Source organism: Thermobia domestica, chromosome 2, assembly GCF_964235325.1.
Source record: "Thermobia domestica chromosome 2, izTheDome1.hap1.1, whole genome shotgun sequence".
Taxonomy (NCBI): domain Eukaryota; kingdom Metazoa; phylum Arthropoda; class Insecta; order Zygentoma; family Lepismatidae; genus Thermobia; species Thermobia domestica.
Window position 1 is genome coordinate 126,626,809 of NC_137455.1, and position 21,989 is coordinate 126,648,797.

General features: G+C 34.9%; 1 protein-coding gene across 4 annotated transcripts in view; it reads right to left on the reverse strand.

Annotated features, from left to right (window-relative positions):
- Positions 1 to 3,667: 3,667 nt before the first annotated feature.
- Positions 3,668 to 21,989, reverse strand: part of HnRNP-K (Heterogeneous nuclear ribonucleoprotein K) — a 148,293-nt gene continuing 129,971 nt past the window's right edge. For all 4 annotated transcript variants that reach the window (XM_081745811.1, XM_081745812.1, XM_081745816.1 and 1 more), the window contains 5 exons: positions 20,572 to 20,855; positions 17,634 to 17,707; positions 16,711 to 16,820; positions 15,809 to 15,978; positions 3,668 to 5,190 (listed from right to left, as the gene is read on the reverse strand). In XM_081745811.1, coding sequence (XP_081601937.1) covers positions 5,160 to 5,190; positions 15,809 to 15,978; positions 16,711 to 16,820; positions 17,634 to 17,707; positions 20,572 to 20,855 — 669 coding nt within the window. In that variant the 3' untranslated portion in view covers positions 3,668 to 5,159. The remainder of the gene's footprint in view (positions 5,191 to 15,808; positions 15,979 to 16,710; positions 16,821 to 17,633; positions 17,708 to 20,571; positions 20,856 to 21,989) is intronic.

Genomic DNA, 21,989 nt, shown 5'->3' on the forward strand with positions numbered 1-21,989 from the left:
TTTAAAAAGGTCGCAAGTGGAATGCGGGGCAAAAATGTCCTCTCCTACCTTCTGTTTTCTTCCACATTCGACAAATGATATATTATTTTGCTTGGTGAATCCTTTTCCTTCAACTTTCAGAAAATCAACAAACTATTGCTTTTGCATAGCTCTACTTTCTTTCAAGCCCCAAACGGAAACACGATGGCAGAGTTTCGGAATGTGTTGCTATTTTCACTGCTAGCTTCTCATTTTAGTGTACAACGAACGGGGGAAGGGGGATCACGTGCATCTTTGCATTCCCTAAATCCGGCCCTATATACATCACTCGAATGTGATTGTTACTGGAATTTCTAGGTAAAACTAGGCTTTTAGTTAAGTGATATGTTGTTAGCATATTGATCCCAGCGCTTTTGTTACTAGACTTTCTACGCCAACCAGGTTGCTTTCAGTTAAGTTGTGTATGATTACCACAAATCTCAACTCAAAAACAGGTCTACCACATGCTCTTGGAAATTAGAGATGGTGCCAATTTTACACTATCACAGTCTGTTCGCTGCACACTGACGTGCTACTCTCCCTCACATAGTACTGACTGCCTTAAACTACCACCAAGAACCATGTCCGCTGCCAGCCCAGACTTCTGATGTGTTCACTCAAAGAAAGGACAGAAGAGATTGGGACTCCACTCCGAGGTCACATCGCCTCCTTAGGTGAGTCTAGGACTAAAGAAGGAAACGGTCCTGGCCTGAAAAAAAGGGGCCATCCCGGTATGCATCCGGAGGGACTGAGGAAAACAAAAAAATCAGTCAAGCTGGCTGGTCGGAGCTGGGAGTGAGAAAATTACGCGTTTAAGTATTCAGAAGAAATTCTATCGCTTAACTTTGAAGGATCTCCAAAATGAGCGATGTAAATCGTGGTTCTTTGTACAGTCCGCAGCAAAAAAACCTGCAACATGAGCATGTAAGTTTGTGAAACTACGCCTAACAGCGCAGGGAATCAACATAACGTGTAAGTGGCACGAATGACGCCAGGAGAAACCTCTGCGTCCTCCCCTGCACATTTATTTTGGAACAAAAGACTTCGTCGTTTGACAAACTTACATGCTCATGTTGCAGGTTTTTTGCTGCGGACTGTACAATAAATAGATGCTATTTTAACATTAACATACAGCGTTTGTGCACTTTGTTCAACAACATTCTACGCAGACTACCAGCGATTTGAACTAATCTTAAACTAGTAATGAAAAAACTGTTCCGGAATATAGACATAATTCATTTCTGGAGGAACACGCCGTTAATATAGAAACAAGCTTGATGTTTCGTATATTGTGCAGTGATTTTCTCGGATGTACACAAACTTATCTTGTCACCTGGAATTATGAAGCTGGTCATAGAAAGATGCAGCACATGGCATTGCAAATGAGTAGCAGATGACAGCATAGGATCAAGATATTCGAGACAGTAGCTTTAGTCAAGTATTTCTAAGAAAACCTGCAAAAAAAAAAAGTAATAATTGAGGAGATACCACCGGAAGATAGTAAATAGAAGGAAAATTATCAAAAGAACAACGAAAATTTCTCAGAATGAGAATAGTATCGTGCTTCATTGGATAAGCTATAGGTGTCACTACGAATTAGGACTAATTCTAAAATGCCAACTGAAGTTAAATTCACTATATAGGATATTTTCGGTAGTGATGATGCGTCTTGTGCAAATTTTTCTACTTTGGGACATAAAGAAAATTTATCTCCGTCAATATCAAGGGTAAGGGAAAAAAATGTTACACCACATTGTACAACGTAGTGATATATGAGGGTTGTTAAAAATTCTAAGCCTACACGAGAAATATTAAGAATAGGCATTGAATACTTTCCGGCCGTATTTATTGAACCTTTTTTATGATGTCACACCAAATTTGCTATTAACATTGAATTTTATTCCGTTGTTACAGGTCCAGAAAGAAGAGTGAGCAAAGTGTGACGAAACGAAGAGCCGTTATTGGATATCTCCACAAGAAAGGTTTAAAGCCATAGGAGTTACACGCAGACATGGCTGCCACTTTAAGTGATAATGCCAGTCAGGAAATCGGAAGCCGAATTTAGGAATTGAAGATGACGCTCGATCAGGAAGGCATGTGGAAGCAATAACCCACGAGGACATTGACAAAGTGCATGAAATCATTAATGATCGGCGAATGACCATAAGGGAGATTGTTGAGACAGTGAACTCTCCTGCAAGCGTTGACCGAGTTATCGCCCACCATCTGGGAATGAGCAAGGTTTCCTCGAGATGGGTGTCAAAAACTTTATACCTGATCAAATGCGTATGCTTCTCCACGACAATGCTCCTAGCCCAAAGTCTGTCATCGCAATGGTAGTAATTCACAATTACGGCTATGAATGGCCCCAACCACCTTATTCTTATTTGGCACCTTCTGACATCTTCCGAAAGCTCAAAAAGAAGCTGGAAGGTACTAGTTTTGACACTGATGACCTCGTGTATGCCATACAGGAAATTTTACACGGACGCACTTATTCATGGGCAAAATGTGTTAACTGTCAGGGTTCTGTTGGAAAGTTACACCATCCATAAATTCCCTACTACTTCGTTCATAGGTAGGCTTAGAACTTTTGTAACAACCCTTGTACAACACGGTGAAGTAAATGTTGGGTATCTTACTCTGAGATAAAGACAAATGACTATGGAAGAGGAACCTCAATAGTTTACATTTGTAGTGTGCATGGTATTATTAAAGTTTTTCCACAACGACAAGTTATTGCAAAAGAACATGGTGTTCTGTAAGTTTTAGGTATATCATGGTAAATAATACCTATCTTTTCAAATCGTACGTTTCGGATTTCAGTTTATTTATAATAGCTGAAAATTAATTTCTGAAATATGTTTGTTACTATAGTATTTTGGGAACTCGGGATCGTCACTTATTACTGATTTAAAAAAAAAAAATATTGTTTCATAAAATCTATTTCAAACTACCCTTACACAAATAAAAGTGGTATGATTTCTCCCTTAACAATAATTTATCTCGTTTATTGATATCTTTCACCAAGATTTGTTCAGGTTTGTACTCGGAAAGATCATTTGTAATAACACTAACACGCACAAAGGTAGGATTTCACCAAAACTTTTTTTTTCTTTCTTCAAATCGTGCGTATTTTGATGCTTATGTTATTGTTTGATTGTACCTATAAACCTGAATTAATATTTGTAACTTAACGTGATGATGTTACAAGCTTACCCAAGAAGTATACCAAAACCTCCGATCATTTCATTGAATACACTTCCGAAGTACAGTAAAGTTTCAAATAACCTTATATTTAGATGAACCCCTGTGTGTAACAAAGAACTCTTGGATCTCTCGTGGTAAAAATTGAAGTAATTAGAAATTGTTCTCTGGAAATTCAGTTATGAAAGTGACGCAGCAATTCTCTTCAAAACATGACCAATAGGAAAAGATGAAACAAATGAACTGGAACTTGTGTGCCACAGTAAGTTTACTGTTGTAACCGGAAAACTATTTGAGAGAGAGAGAACGCAAAATAAAGGTAATTATTTCAAGGTTTATCATATATGCTTTTGCTTTAAGATTAATTTATTTTGCCAACAATCTGTATTTCATGTTTTTAGTGTGTCCTGTTTTATAGGTATGTATGAAATTATACAACAAATTACAATTTAAGGATTTATTCAAATTATTTTTGAAGTAAATACATTTATGAAGCTGGAAATGGTCTTCGCTATTCCTTTTATGGTAATTGAACAGTATACAAGCACCACTGGATAGAAGAAATTTGAATTTACAAATGTGTATATATTTAATGCACGAATTTTATAAATAATCACAATACCTTACAACACGATTTCTTAAGGGTTATATATTAAAATATATGTTGTTGCCACAGAGAATTATTAAGTTTTCAAACAGGATATTGAGAGACCGATTCAATGTTAAAAGCAACTTTCCACGCTGCATACTGATTCCATTTTGTGCGTTGATTAATCTTTTCTACATTTTTCACGACTCAAATTCAGCAACAAATACAAGACAAAATATTAGAAAAAAAAAAGTACCATCCTATATGAATTACCCAGCATAAACAATGCAACTTGAAATTTCCTTACAAAAATACAAAAATTTCGATCTCGAACATTTTCTTATATCGATACAATGCAACTAATGACCGCTCCTCCAATATCCAGGGTGCATAAAAGAAAAACACGCGAACATAAGAAACCAATTTTTCCCTTTTCCTTTGTAACATACATAACAATAATGAAAAATTAATTTCTGTACGACTACAGTATTTTGTACTGTTTGTGTTCCCTGATTTTTACTTATGGAATACAAATTTTTAAAAACATTAGCGTCCATTATTTCTTTAAATTATTGTTTTACATGAGCCAGCACACACACAAGAAGGGCACTCTAGGCATATGTAACAGAAGTAAGCACACATTCTACACGAAATATGCATGAACATTAACAACTAAGATCTGAAAGAACAGAAAATAACTGTACGAACATAAAATAATGACATTACAAGTATGTACTGACTTCTTAGTTCATACATAAAATTACACTTACATTATAATGTGTATTGTCTTACAATGGCCTTCATTTTATATATTTACTTTAAAGTCAAAACAAGAGTAAAAACAGGACAAATATATACGTTAAGAATAATAACAGGTATTGAAATCCTCGCCACTTGAACATTCCATGGCATGACACCATTTTGATGTGATGTTTGCAATCCATATTCAGGTACAGAGTTCTGTTACAAAACAGAGCACCTAAACTTAACAGGAAACTGCTTTTTGGTTACTGTCAGTAGCAAGTATATACATACACATCCACCCTTCTACGATAATTCATAAAAATAATGAACTTACTAAATTCAAAGTGCTTTTCATTCTTAAAACTATATAACCGTACTCAACTGAACGAGTAAACACCTATAGAACGTATATGCCTTGGAGTAAGTGGCTTTTAAATCCCATTACATAAAACAAAAGAGTACCACTAATTCTTAATATACAACACATTATTCCTAGTCTGATAATTCCTCTTCCTCGAATATAAAAACATCACATCAATAGGTGAAAGAATCACAGATGTTGTGGATTCACGATGGAATTCGGTGAAGTATACCCATTTGTTCAAAATCTTCTGCCTGCATTTTCACGGACACTGTAAGGGAAAAAAGCGATTAATTACTATTTATATGTAAGTAATATTCCACCTAGGTATTTTAAAATCAAACTAAAGTATTACAAAATGTATCAAAGACGATAAAGAGTAACTGCAAACTTTAGAAAATGCTAGTAACTGCACGAATATGCCAATATACAGAGGTTGTTTCCAATTTATACTCACTGTTTCGAAATGACCCTACTAGGAAATTCCACGTTACCTCCATCAATGACGACCTATTTGATGGTCTGGTATTCTGGCTAATGCAGGAATCGAAATTTTTATTGCAGGAAGCTGGCAAGATCCAGTTATAACTACTCCCCTTTATGGACTTCCAATAGGGTGTCCATGGTGCAGGGTCTTCGCTTTGCCACGCCCCGTCTGAGGAAGTCGAAAGCACAGAAGTTCGTGAGTGAAGAATTTGAACATTCAACGGATGGTGGGTGAAGAGTAGCACGGATCCAATATTTTGTCATCTGTTGAAGGGAGAGGACCATCGAATGAGACGTATGGCTGGATATCTAGTGTTGCAGCCATACCCGATTTGTCCCTCTCCCATACAGAGAAATGTGATAAATTAGTGTGACGTTAATCTGATAATTTGAATTTACCTTAGCATTTTTGGATAGACTATTCCTACAACAAACAGCAGGAATCTTTAATCCCTTCCCGACTTCTCCCTACATTAACAGTACCACATTTGGATGTCTAACACCTCGTTCCCTATAGAAAATTGGTACAAGCTGTCTGGTCGTTGAGATACAGACATGCCTAGCCCAGGACAACATGGTGCTCGTATAGTCTCCTACAATTTGTGACTTTTGTAGTGTATTTCTGCAAGTCTCTGAACACTTTTTTACGATGCTTCAACCACAATTACGGTGTAAACTCTTTTTGGGAATGATCCAATAAGTTTGTAATATATTCCCTATGTACCTAGGTTCTTTCCCGTGACAGAAATTTGCAATTTCCGGATAATATGGTGTACGGTTCCTAGCAGGACAGATGTTTCTGGCCTGCAGAAATCGCTATACTCCTTGCCCTTCCGGCCTCTTAGTGCATACAATGTAATTTTTTGGGGCACAGTAAATTCATGCTCCCAGTACACCTTTACTGCGGAACCATAACCTTTCGCATTGCAAAGCATCATTATATCCATCTTAGGTAGCATTCAACACTCGGCACATCACGGATGAACTGGGATCGCATGAATTTACAAAATCGTTCATACTGACTTCGCGCTAGACAACGCTACCATCGCTTATGAAAAGTTACTATGTACCGGAAACAACCACTACATTCTGAATAAAATATACGATGGAATGATATTCTAGCTATTGAAATTAGTAGCTATATACTTCTTTTATAATAGTGAGTATTCATCTTTCCTTTCTTCTGATCGAACTGGACGAACTACGCTGACAATTTCATATCGTAACATGAAAATTATATACTAAAACTATGAAAAGCCAATATACATCAGTTTTTATGTTGTGCAGGTTTATGTCTGTCTAAACTTGAAAGAACTATCATAACATACAATAATGTGCATAACGAAATGCCATTTCAGTTTAGAATAGTTGCTCCTAAAACAATACTTGCATACTCAATTATTAAAATCAGCGATTCTTCTCTGCCTCAATAGGATATTTTATTCTAATTGCACCTATTTCTCATCATAATTAGTGCAAATCTATAAACTTTCCAAATATGAAAATTGCAGTCAAATACATGTAGGCAAGTATATTCGAATCGGCATTCGTTAAAAAGGCTGTCAAAATTTTTATTCTGCCTTTTGGAGTCTGTAGATATGACTTATTTAGAGTAGAAACATTCACAAATAAGAAAAAAAAATACACAAGTACATGATAACTTTATCTACACAGAAAACATTAATAATGATAGTTAACATAGTACGTGATATTCATTTAACAAATACCGATCCATTTATTACAATTTCAGGTACAGTAGAAAGGACACTATCAACAACGAAAATTTGGATAGATGTCAGCCAGGGTATGCATGTATATTGATATACAGGTACAATCCCGATATTTCCTAATGGCAGTAAAAACTGGAAAAAAACTGATCAGGATATCGAACCCAAATGATCAAATCTAAAACCTCCGAATAAGTGCAAACTCCAAATTTAAATTCGCTCGGTCGAATTCACAGCCTTTTCAGTTTTTACATTCAAAATTTAACAATTTCACGGTCAAAAGGTTTACAAAGATCACCTTTACTGATCGCATAACAATTGAAAAACGTCCGATGCGGGACTCACGATACGGCGCGTTGGTAGGTACGTTGTAACAGTTGTCCTCGTTCAACTTGAGCTGCGCTGAGATACGGAAATTTTGAAGTAGCAACACAAACTGGCCGCTGTGGTGTGTTCACGCCCTTGTTTGACGTAGTTCGAGGACAGTTCTCTGACTTAATATAAAGGTTTTTCTATTAATTTGAAAATTTTCTAGATTTTCAACGTTTGATATCTACATTCACAGCTTCAGGATTAGATGGACCTTATAATATGTAGTGCAATTGAAGTGCTTAATAGAAACTTAATATGCTTAATCCACAGAAAGATTGTTTTAGTGGATCTTTTCTTTTACGATAATGTCCAAAAATCCACGGACATTATCGTGTTGGAATAGAATCATAACCCTCAGAGGTGAGTGTATAAACCCATCGAGTCAATGGCAATGGGTTGACCAAATCCTAACTATATATAAAACTACATGAACTCACGCATTGACAAAGTAACTAGTACTTTCGGTTGACGTGGAAAGTTGAAGTTCGGCACTGTTGTTGTTTCTCGGGACTAACCAACAGGAAAATTGCCAAAAATGAATATACTTAATTTTTAGGAGGTTTAAAGGGGTATAAAGAAATTCCCCATGTTATTTAAACAGGCTTTTTAACCTATAAGCTTATGTTTTAGATATTTAGAATTGGAATATAAACTTGAAATCCATGTCTTCAAACTTATTTGGGAGGAAACTGTGCTTGTCCAAATATAACTCATCTCGAACTTCACTCCAGCAGTATGACAGGAACCTGCGCAGAATACCACTTATGTTTTACTTGGTAGTATACAAAAGACATGACCAAGCAAAATCCAGCATTAAAGGAAGACTATGCCTATACCAGAATACCCATGGAGGTGGTGTGGAAATACTACCAAGTTATAAGAAAAGAAATCAAACTTGACAGTATGCACGAGGTCTGGTTGAACAATTCCGAATTTCTTTTCTGAAAACTAGAAATAACGAACCGTAACATCAGAAAATGAGAATCCAACATAATCATCATACAATGTCACTACATTGTGAATGACTTAAAAGCTACTGTAAAAATAAATTGCGAGTGATTAAGCAAAAAATTAAGGGAAAGGCTGATACATATGAGATGCAAGGCCGCAGGCCGAGCAAACTTGGGGATCTGGGGGCCGAAGCCTTCAGCTGGCCAAAGGGTAGTCTCTAATATATAGCGCCAAAGCAGTTGTATGTTCAAATTAATCCTCAGGAAATAAATTTGAATACAAGGAAGTAATAGGATACCCGCTAGTGTACGCATATAAGCCGTTCCGGGTAGTACGGACGAAATCAACACCAGTTCGTTCGCTTCACTTTCGAGCCACGATAGGAAAGTTATGAGGTAATAATTCGCTACAAGTCTGTTCCGGGTGGTCAAACTAATACCCTACAATGTAAACAGAAAGTGGGTCATTCTGCAGCAGAAGAACGCACAATCTCCACTTTATTGAGCTCGAATAAACTCTAGGAATTTGGGGAAAATAGTATGATGCCACTCGCATTATTAGTCGTTCCAATTCATAGCTCCATCCATACCGCTTGTCGTTTCAAGAAAGGAAGTTTCTGTAAGTAATTCTACACCTTGGACAGGAGCTAGTATCTAGGAACCGGCCGGAAGATATCTTCGGACTGTGCAACTTTTGTCTATGTAGGCTTTTTATTTATTCGACGCATAACGTGACTGAAATACTGCAAACTTTCGACTAGTCATTGAATATGTTAACTGATACTGTAAGGTTTTCACTTTTACAAGAGTAGTATAATACTACGAAGAATAGAAATACAGATTAAGAGGCATTTTCCAATCGATTGTAGGATTGTTTCACCTTTACCATATTAAAAATTATATCTGATTACTTAATCCTAACAGAACTGTTCTAAGTATACCAAACTGCATAGGCGAAAGCGCTGCATCTGAACTAACCCATCAGCTTGCTTTTCGTGACGTTGGCAGCGGTGAGAGGCTTTGGCGAAAATTGGGTACACGAGAATGTTTTGATTTCACTGAATAACAACGTTCGTATTTTACAGAAGTTTTTCGTATTTTGGTTAAAGTTATTATGGCCACTGTATTATGGAAGTTAGTAAATGTCGACATTAATAAGTTCCACTTTCTCAATATACATTGTTCGTATCAGTCCAAAATTCAGATGTCAGAATACTTTAAATCGATCGAAATGTTGCTACTTTAATAAAACATTGATATTATTAAATACCAGCATTCTGAGTTTCAAAACTCGTAAACATCAACTACAGCTCACGAGGGTAGAGACGACACCAACCATTAAAAAAGTAAAAATTCCAAAATTATAGATATTGCAGCAAACTGCAACATAGCACCTGAGAAGTCGTCATTGGATTTCAGGAACGCTGCGAAATAAAGACTTACATGTGAATATTTTTCACATACTGTTTGAGAATTTAAAACAGTAATAAAATTATGTATGACATGTAAGCTACAGTCTACGAATGATCACTGCTGTGAATGATTAGGCATACTGAAGAATTACCAGAATGATGAGACTGGTAGGAAAGAAGAGAAAAACAAAATAACACTAACACTGTTTACTATAAATTTATATGGATAGCATGTGATCAGAAAAAAAAAAAGAAAGAAAAAAAACGAGCCTTCCGTTGTATCACAAACTGAATTTATTACAACAGTGAGGATTCTGCCAAAAGGTAACGAAATCAGTTCTGTAAGGTCCTATGTTCAATTTTCAGAAGGACTGGAACGTAATGTATTTCTACTAAAACTATGACGTACCACAAGATGAAGTACGTTGGTCCTGTAAAACATAAGATTTTAGTTCTGTAAGATCGTATGTGGAATGCACGGAGCTCGGAACGTACTATATTTCTAATACTAAAAGTAGATTACGTGCCACACGTTGTACATTTTAAATACCGTACTTATTCGAATTTACTCGAAGCTTAATATATGTAGGCCTAACACTAGTGAGGGACCATAAATCGCATAAAGTGTTTTTGGTATAAGTGGTTGAAATCAGTATATGCTTTTTAATTTTTCCTTCAGTTAGTTTTTCTAGCTTAGTACTTGATTCTTATAGTCTTGTACAAAAATCTGTCACCCAACTTCCTTTAGAAGGTCCAACTAACAATTGTACCTAAGAAATACAGTTTGGCTCTAAATTACGATCTCAATTGGTATAAGAAAATCCAAACTTATGTAATTCCAAGCGAAAAATGAATGAAATGAAATTAAGGTCCCACCATTATGCCCCTTTAGGCTAAACAAGACTGATGATTAAAGGAAACAAATGGAATAATTGGTGGAATGAAAATGCGAGGAAAGAAACCAAGAAAACCCACGGGCACTATGCCGTACCACGAACTTGGCTGAGGATTGAACCCGGGGACCCCATGCACTACTCCAGAGGTATACATGCCATTGAGCTAGCGTGCCCCTCCAATTCCAACTGTATACAAGAGTACAGGGCTTTTCAAAGGAAAATAAATGGTAATGGCCTGATTAAAAACCTACATAACCTGTAAGAATAACATTACATCATTTTGTTAATGTACATTTCTATTAATTGCTTATCAGTTCGTAACAATGAATGTAAGTTTAACCATAGCATTTTCCACGTGGATAGATGCACTACCGGTAAATATCTAACAAATCTGATTTTGAAGCCAGTAATGAGCCGTTTTACTGATAACTGCGTAGGTTTTCAGTAGTCGTCTCAGAAGGGGTGCATGTATCCGCATAATAAGCAAATATTCAGAGTCGACACTATATTCGACTGGATACAGTATACGAATTCAACTGTCATTCAAGGTCATTTACAACATGTACAATATGTTGGCATTAGTGTGTGTTCTTAAGAGACTAAAAGCCTTGTTGGGGTGTCATAGTAACAGTAGATGTTTATTTCTCACCAGTGGTTTGGCAATATGGCAAGCGCTCACTGGCTCACGCCAACTGCCAATTCGGCTGCCATATAGTTTACATATACCCCAAAGAAATACTTTTTTCATAACTGAGTATTAAGACATATGAACAAGGAACTGGAGAAAGAATACAATCCAAGATAACTCAACTATATTCTATGATTGGAGTCTTGCAACATCCAGTAAACCCATTTATTTCTGATTTTACATATAAGTGATTTTTAAGCCGAGAAAATATTTCGGTGACATGTTTTCCATTACGAAATCTACTTTGAGATATTCAAACTTGTACAATAACAACAGGACTTCAAAATGGAACTGCATTTTAGGAAAGAAAAATGAACTAAATATTATATACAAATTATTATGGTACTGATCAGTAATTCTTTTATGTAACTGATACACACATTACAGATAAACTTTCTAACAATAATTCATGTCATACTGAAAAATGCACATTAATAGTTAAATGTATACATAACTGTTAGAATATCTTCAAAATAAACTACCACAAATTACAGAATTTAAAAAACAGCTAGGGTGTCAGCTGTTAGCCATAATATCTGCTATATCATCTAGATGCACAAAACGAAAGAACTAAACTAAAACCCATGAACTATTTCTTTATAATTAATCAAGTTCAAAGAAAACTGGTTACGTTAACTTCCACAAATTTCTTACTTCATGCATTAACATCTTCACATAACTGGCACAAAGTGTTTTAAAAAACTATTCGAGTCTTCAGATTGAATTATGTTTTACTTGAGATTAGTTCTTTACTCTGCATTCAAGTCTCTTGGCTACACAACGCAGACACAGATGTGACAATGTCATTTACATCCTAAGTTACTATTTCGTTATTCCTAATTCATTTCTTAACGCAAGCATCGTAATAAGTGCTCCTCTTAGACACTTAATACCCCGTAAGCAAGAAATTCTCATATTTTAGTAATCTTTATTCTATTTGCAAAAAGTAAATAGTTCTGCAATCTGCGCTTAATGTATATTTTAAATATGCTAAATTATCCTCCTCTTCAAAGCTGTTTTTACAGTAAAGCTGAGTTACACGTAATTTACAGAAAAAATAAGTAACCATATGTGTTTTTTCGCATTCAAAGTACATCTCAAATATATAATTCCAGTAATTTCCAATACTTCACTACTACAATTAAAGTAATACAAGATAATGTCATTACAAACTTTCGAACAGGTGTCAAAGTAAGTAGAATTTTACAAGTAATAAATGCACAAGAATTTTGATAAAATTGGAAGCTACGATCTTAGTTACACTGATTAATTACATTTTTGAAAATAAGGAGAACGTTAGTACTTGTTAGTCAAGAAAAAATTGTTAGATTCCCCAACATTAACAAAATAAACCTGTTGCATTTAAGGAATGAACTTGTTTGAAAACCTGCAAATCTTGAAGTACTTGAGAGTACCTGTGTTATTATTGTTTATACTTGCCATTACACAATTCAATTTACATGCCAAAACTGACTACTAATGCCAAGCGTCAATTAATAGTAACTACTACAAAATACATCTATCTCACATTCTACAGTTCAAATAAACTATTTTTAATTTAAGAGTATTTCTACTCTTGGTAAAGGTTAAGATTCCGACATAATGTCTACAATGAGGAAGTTTCTCGTAATGTTGAAAACCTCAAGTATTGTTTGAAAATGGAAATAAGAAAAAAGTGTCTGAGAACTAATGTTAGCAGTTAAGTTTTATCCGTTCACATCAGCTATCATTTACGACTTTTTCCTCCTGTACTGACTTTGTCGACTATTTAATGAATGAAATGAGTGGTCTTGGCAAATATATATTACTTTCGACTCCTGTTTTAAGCTCTTATTCTTTTGAGAAATACGATTATATATTTCATTTATAAGGACAATACTACTATAGTTAATGCTTTTATACATTTAGGTCGATCACTACTATCAATTGTGAATATTGAACTGGTTTTCCTGAATGAAAGTGACTAAATATTCCTCGTTTATGTACTAAAATATGACCGTGTTAAAAACAATACCCATAAAATTATCTGACTACGAAAACTAGCTTTGAACCAGAGAAGAAATACCCCTAAGGAAATATATATCGATGTTGCTTGCTGTTTTAGTCCAGTTCATTCCTCTCATGCAAAAATTAAGTGGCACAAAAATTGGTACTTCACAGTCCATTAATTTACATCAAGTTTGAACGTATGTTCCCGAAACATCAATTGAAGATCAAATATTTCATAAAGCGAAACACCTGAAATTACATTCTACAATTAATTTCTAATTTTCCTGTTTTAGGTAAAATTGTTTTCGTTTACATATAACTCATAAATGGGTTTGGCCACATTTAACGATGAAGACTTGATATAACTACTTCAATTTCCGGTAGGTTAACGTTTGAAAACCAGATACGAGTGAAAAAATTTATAAGAACAGTAAATGTACCAACTTAGTACCTCTAAACCATATTTTGTGCACTGCGCTACGAAAAATGTCCAACTATTTAAAACGAAGTATTAAATACCCTACATTATATAACTTCTGCAACAATACACTAAAGTAAGTAGTACAAAAACCACTCCAATCCCAACTAGTGATATAGTGCTAGACGAGAATTAGCAAGCCGTCCACAAAAGCTTCAGACGTTGAACTTGAAGCATGCAGCTACCTTTGTAGGAGGATTAGTGATTCCTTGTTTCTCACATAAAGAACAACAAAATCACTAGTCTTCCACACAACAGTAGCCGAGGTTAGTATGGTGCCATGTGTCTTCTTAGCTTCTTCCAACGGCAAATTTCTACATACACAGACCATCTATACCAACACCATATGCACACACGCACGCATAAACCAGACATACACAAACATTCAATAACTCAAATTTACGTTAAACTTATTGTACAAAGTTTGAATGTAATTCAATGAATTAAACTTCATGTTTGAAAAATGATTACCACAGAAATTCGCCAATTCTAGATATTTGCGAAATTATACTTTCCTTGGAATTGTTTTCTATTGTTTATTTCTATGCATGTGAAATGTGAAAGATATTTTATCAGAACAGAATAGAAAAGAAACCTGATCATTTATCAGAATTAAAAAAAAAAAAAAGGTGAAAATAGAACTGCGTTATGGCCACTATGCAGATTCACATAATTAAATTACTTAACTAATTTTGCAAATAGGCGAAAATAAATCGATAGACACTTTACTTTATAGTTTATTTTTTTCTTTTTAACTCTAGTTGCCATATAGACGAACTTCGCGAACAGATCATATAAATTAAACTAGTTCCTTCCTGCAAGCCTTCGGCTAGTCTGCAAACTGCCTGCACGCTAGTTACAACTATTACCCTGACTGAATAATCTCAAGCGTGACTGACATTGAAGTGTCTTGCTTTTATAGTGTACATACATCAATAGTCAAATCCCAATTTTGACAAACTTCTACATTAACGAGAGCGCTAAATAAGTCTCTCTTGGCGAGAAAAAAAAAATCTTCGGGTATTACCCTATTACTTTTCTTTTACTGGAAAACTTCCCCACAGAAAAGAAATAAAAATGAATTACACTGTATCAGTACCGTTACTCTAGGCTTGACTAATATCAACAGATTATACGAAAATTTTATGTTTAGCAGTTTCAATGAATCATGTTGCCAAGACTAACGTAAATGTGTGCATTACAGTTTTAAGTTAGTAGTCTCATACGGTGAAAATCTCGTGCATAAAATTGCTTTCCAATTAACAGAATAATGTGCGCCTATATATGAAGTCCACCTCCGATTACTGCAAATGTAGAACGATACAGTATTTAGGTCTATGTCAAATTCTGCCGTATATTTAGAAGTTGTAACTACAAAGTTTGGTACGTGATAGTGTGCTACTTAGTCACCGATAAAGTAATTTTCCTAGCGCATATTACGGGGAAAAGTGAGACTCAAAACTAGCAACAATTCCACGCAGCTCTCGTCCAAATTTACGAGCCTGCGATAATTCAGATAAATAGCTTAACTAAACGAGAATTGGAAGTTGACTTCCCATTTTCGATCAAGCACTGGTTACAAAAACGCATACATTTGAAAGGTCAAATTCAAACCTTAGGAATTAATACCAGAATATTCAAAAGATGTAACTGTTTATAATAAAGCTAATACTTAATATAATTTAAAGAAACGACTGTGAAATTAGGACAAGAAAAAAAAGTCATCTCTACAAAGGAAAATAAGATCAGTCTTAAATACGTCACCGATTTATAAGTACTTGAAATTAATATTCTATAGACGTATCAATATAAAAATATTAATGGTTATGAAGTTAATACACTGAATCAACTGCCATGATTCCGTATTCAAATTAAAGTTAATTTCACTTACCTTTGCTGAAGCAGATATTGTGCCATCTGTATTTGATTTGGTGTCCCAGAAATAGTTATAACCCTATCATTAGACCCTGGAAGAGGCTCCTCAATAGTAATGCCAGCTCCTGAATCGGAACGTATCTTTCGAATTCTTGCTCCACCCTTACCAATAATAGCCCCTGCCAACTGCACAGGAAGAAAAAAAAACACATTAGCCACCCAAAAACCTATTTAAATAATTATAAACTGACAGCAATAAATTTGTGAAGCTTCTTGACAAACCAGATACGTTTGCTGATGTCTCTTTTCAGCACGAGTTTGTATACGACACATGGAGCTACAGCTTAACGTGGGATCCAAGCTACATGAAATCCCACAGTGAATGAAAATTGTCCTCCCTGTGCCAAATGTAAGTACGGTATCAATACAACCATTGAGTTCCTGTATCTAAAGTTTTATCTGGTAACTAGAATAATTCGACATTACTTATGTTGTGCTTACTTTATATTTTTTTAATGGCTAATGTATTTTCGTACGTTAAAACTTAATATAGCATCACGACAAATTGGTTACTAAGTGCAAAATTACAGAAGGAACAAGAAAATTGTTAACAAGTGATTAACAGTTGATGAACTGAGTTAAAATTGTCTTATTTCGAAAAATGTCCGTAAGTAATGTCTGGGAAAGTATATCTGCTTATATTGAAAGGGCTGTTTTGTAGGCAACCCTATTATATTATATGAAACCATGTAAACTACCATTTCGTACATCTGAGGAAAAAAAAATAATAAAAAAATTACAAGTGTTGTGAAAAACGTATGATGAAAGCTACACTACAATTCAAGTTTTGTTCTCATAATTTAAACTCTATCCGACCTACTGAATATATTGCAAGAAAAATGATTAAATGTTCCTTACATCTTTAGGAATTGTAACCTGAGAGGAACCCTTTCCACCAAGCAAGCCTTGACCACCTGAATTCCCTGGTCCCATGCTCATTGGAAGATTGTTCATCAAACCATTTGCGCCTAGAGAAATAATATTTAACTCGTTAACACAAATGTTCCAACATACAAGTACTAAAATCTCCAAATTCTAAGATCTGTACTTTATACGTTTATGATCAAAGATTATTAAACATCTTTTAAATGATTAACTCGTTCTACTAAATGCAAGCTCTTAATCATATATCTGAAATTGACATGGAGATTCAGTAATGTTTGGCACTTCACTAGAATTTCATTGTAGGAATTCATATCCGCAACCCGATCTAATTTTTGTCTGTCTTTAATCACATTCTCCCAGTGAATATCAAATTTACGGGAAAAGTTATAAACGAAACTTACATAGAATCGTACACTGCAGAAACAAAAGTATGTAAATTAAACGTCTCTTCCCACTACTGAGAAGTATCTTATAAGAAAGCCGATCTGCTTAGTACCAAATCAGTATTGAAGATTAGTATGTTATAAACAACATAGTATGCCATTCTCCGCTTCTCCCATGCTGAAAGGTTTTGTGTAATTCACATAGATGGTATTGTGCTTTTTGCCACGCTTCTAACGAGGCTTTAATACAAATTAATCAAGTTTCAAATTACATATATTACATATATAAATATATATAAAACACCTTAGGGCTGAGAATAACATTTTAACTCTCCACTACTATTTTTACAGCCAGAAAAAGAATTAACTATTGTCCTGATATAAAATTACTGAATATCCATACATGAAAAATAGTCTTTCAAAGCAGTTGGTTAACCTATTATATAAATATGAACACAATGACCAGAATAGAACTAATACGATTACTATACTACGAATAGAAAATCCACTTACTTCTACCACCACCACCAAAGCCTGATCTTCCGCTGCTGAAATTTCCTCTTGCAGGCATGCTTCGGCTAGGAGCTCTGGATGAACACAGAAAAAAAATATATATATATATATTTAAAACGGTCAAAACTAACCCATAGTCCCGTAACAAACTTATGTCCAGAAAAAATTGCATGATGTGCTGCAACAACAATGAAATACTCTAGTACTTTCTCGATTCACAGCCCTCATCGTTAGTCTAGCGCCTACCGCGTGTGTCTTGTGCACGTGGTCCCGGAATACACTCCTGGTGAGAGCACAATTTTTATATATATATATATATATATATATATATATATATATATATATATATATATATATATACAATTACTCATTTATTACTCATCCACCTCTTTTAGCTTTAAGGATATTAACATGGAACATTAAAAGTAGTTTTTATAATCTTTCACTTGTAACAGCATATTTTAAAAATTTGACAGTCTCAATTTCTGAAAAGAGCTTGAAAATTTAAATACTAGTTATATATAGAATGAAGAAACCTTCCACACTAAAGTATAAATGCTCCATAAGTGCTTGCGTGTTAATTAAAAAAAAATGCTATTAAAAACGAGTCAAAAACTGTCTATAATCCGTTTCAGTCAAGTTTTCGAATAAACGTGCAAATTTAAGGTCTACGAATTTAATACAAATAAGCTGAAAAGCTAACACCACCAATATCTGCAGCGATTGGCAGGTATTAACTGGGTAATTTACAGAACGCAAAAAACTGTCAAATTCACACTTTTTTTTCGAACTATCTTTTTCGAAACTATATATTCTGATACCAAGGGCGGAAATAAGGAGAGATTTACATCTACCGCAAGAATACGAGAAAGATGGAATTTGACAGATTCGAGTTTACTTTTCAGGCTCCCACTACCATATTTTATATATATATATATATATATATATATATATATATATATATATATATATATATATATATAATTGTCATGTAGCATTTTTGTATTCATAATGTACTGGTTATGTACACTACCGGCAAAAAGTTTAGGAACACGAGTGTATGCATTGATATTTTGTATATATTTCCTATTCTATGCTAATGTATTAAAGTATTAGTATTACTGACCTTAAACAACCTAAAACAATAGTATTTATCATGTTGAAAAGGACTATCTTTGTTCATAAGAGCAATATCATAAGCTTGTTACAAAGTCTGGATTTAATACTTGTAACAAAAAAGTTATTTGTATTGTTCTTTTGGAGTCAGCGCTATCTAGTAATTGATGGCAGCACTCATATGTGGAATAAAGCGTCATTTGTTTGTTGATATTCAGTTGTTTATGTACGGTTTATATTCAATGGTTACAAATATTTTTCATTTTCCAGGTTTCACTTCAGAGTACGTAGTGCACCTAAAACGTGGAAAAAATGGGTCGAGGAAAGACTGACTAATGAAATAAGAGCCCAAATTGTAATTCTTCACAAAGAGAAGGAAACGATGCGCTAAATTGCAAAAACACTACATGTATCACTCCATGTTGTGTGGGAAGCCATTCATCGCCACCAACAAACGGGGACATTTGGAGATCGACATAGTTCTGGAAGGCCCCGATCGACTTCAAAAGAAGAGGATAAGTTTATTATTGTGACCAGTAAACGTGATAGACGCAAAACAGCTCCAGAAATTACTGCAGAATTGAATGCAACTCGAAAAACACCTGTAAGCATTCGAACTGTCACCAATCGTCTTCTAAACGCAGGACTTCGTGGTTGTGTAGCAGTAAAGAAACCTCTACTTAGACCTCAAAACAAAAAAACTTTTTCAGTGGGCTAGAGCACATCGCAATTGGACTGAAGAACAGTGGAATTCGGTTTTATGGTCGGACGAATCTAAATTTGAACTATTTTCAAACGAACGTCGCCAATTCGTTCCTCCAAAGAAAAGAGAAAATGCTGCCTGCTTGTGTACAACCCACAGTCAAACATGGTGGAGGTTCGGTGATGGTCTAGGGATGTTTTGTGGGCGATTCAGTTTGAGATCTAATTGAAGTCGAGGGAAAAATGAACAAAAACGACTACAAGAAAATACTCTAAAACCATGTGGTACCCTGCGGCACACGACTTGTTGGAGCTGGATTTACATTCCAACAGGATAATGACCCAAAGCATACATCCAAACTCTGCAAGGAATATATGGAAATCTTAGAGAAGTTTAAGAGTATGATTTGGCCGCCACAATCGCCGGACCTGAATCCGATTGAGCTGCTTTGGGATGAACTGTATAGACTGCTTCAGAAATCGACAACTACACGACCAACAAACGTGAAACAGCTGTATCAAGCTTTGTTGGATGCCTAGAAAGATATTTCCAAAGAAACCCTGCGAAAGCTGAACGGAGAATGCCAAGCTGTCATCAAAGCTAATGGAGCACATATCGATGAAACTGAAATCTAATGTTTTCTTCTGTTAGTTGTGTCATTATATACCTTTCTTTTGTTGTTTTTCTCTTTATGTATTGTAATATATAATGCCCAGAAATTGTACATTGTTTTGGTTGAATAAATAATGACGTATTTACAACAAAATTCATCACACACTCTTGTTCCTAAACTTTTTGCAGACAGTGTATCTTTTTACCGGCTTTTTGATTAACAATGATTTTGAGTCAACAGTAGATATCTTCTTTATTACCTCGGTAAATCGGGAATCAAATTATACATGTAGAAACTCATAAAATTTTCCAATACTGGTAATCTAAAGGATACTAGAATTTTATTTGTATATTTCAAGCATAAACGTTACAAGTGGTTTAATATTATCTACTGTTGAAAGTTATATAGACTACACTCAATATTGAATACTTAACAGCTAGTTACAGGACTTAGGGCACCACCTCAATATAATTTTTAAATATGGATATATATTTTTAAATACTTACGGCGGTGGTAACGGGCCGCCTCGCAATCCACTGCCGCCTCTTGCTCCCAATCCTCCAAGACCTAAGCCACCAGGACCGCCGGGTCCAGGACCACCAAGACCAGGCCTACCACCAAAGCCACCACCGCGAGCACCCAACATCGGAGGACCTCCCATTCCACCTCGCATTGGAGGACCGCCTCGACCACCTTTGGCATTAGGATCACCGTAGCCACCATACTCATGGGCATAGTAATCATCATAGTTATGTGGATCGTATGGATTGTTCAAACCTTTAACAGGAGACTGAAAAAAATAAAAAATAAATAAATAAACGAACATATAAGCTTTATTCATAGTTCTTGCCAATGGCCAAATATACCTGCTTTAACATATTATGGATTGGTGGTTTTGTACAACCATATGGCTGTGAAAATCGCAAGTTAAAAAGTTCACGTTTCTGGGAAACCACCGTACACATTAATGAAATAATGACGATGTTAAATTTATATTTTACTGTAAACGCATTACGTTTTTAATCTTTCGTAGTTTCGTGAAAAAGCTTCCATATTTTTCTGAATAGGACACCCGTCCCCTTTTTTGACAGACCTTTCGCCGCATGTTTCAGACCACTATTTATTTCAATCTCGCGGACTCGAAAATTATTCATCACAGAATTTGTACAATCTTCGTAACTAAATACGAAGACAGTTACTAACAGGGCGAGGAAGTCAGAATACACATTCATCTATTTTTAAAAACTGTCGAAATCGAAATTAAGTAAATATCCCGGATGTATTCCTACATAAAAGTGACTGTTGCTATCGTAAATTTTAACAAGCAAATCATTGTCAAACTGCATTATTTCTTACGTAGTTACTAGTTTAGGAGATTCACAATCGAAATTGACGTTTATAAGTAATGTACTGGTGTGTCTAAGTTACCAAATTTATGTAATCTTGAAAGTTCAAGAAATTCAATCGAACTATGATAAAGTTTTAAAACATCTCTTACAACTGCAATCACGCCAACTATTCTTAACAGAAGAACATATTTAGTTATTGGTGTCAAATGTACGTTACAGTCCACCAATTACTACTTTTCCTTAGCCTGTGTGGTGTATACGACCTAGGTTGCTGGGTACTTATTTAGGATTATTAAGACAAACAAAGTTCAGTAAATTTAGTCTCTCGAAATAATATTGTAAAATTCTCGTAGTTTTTCCCCTGAAACATTTATTTACCTGTTCTTTACTGTTACATTTGTTTCCTTGTAGTAACTGAAATGATTGGCAACTCAGTATCTATAAAAATAGTTACTCGAAGTAAACGAAGTTACGAAGTACAAATACATTCCCACTAAACAATACAAATTCGGAAACTGGTACGGAAGAAGTACACTGTACACTAGAACTTAATTATGTAAAGAGAATTTAGGTTA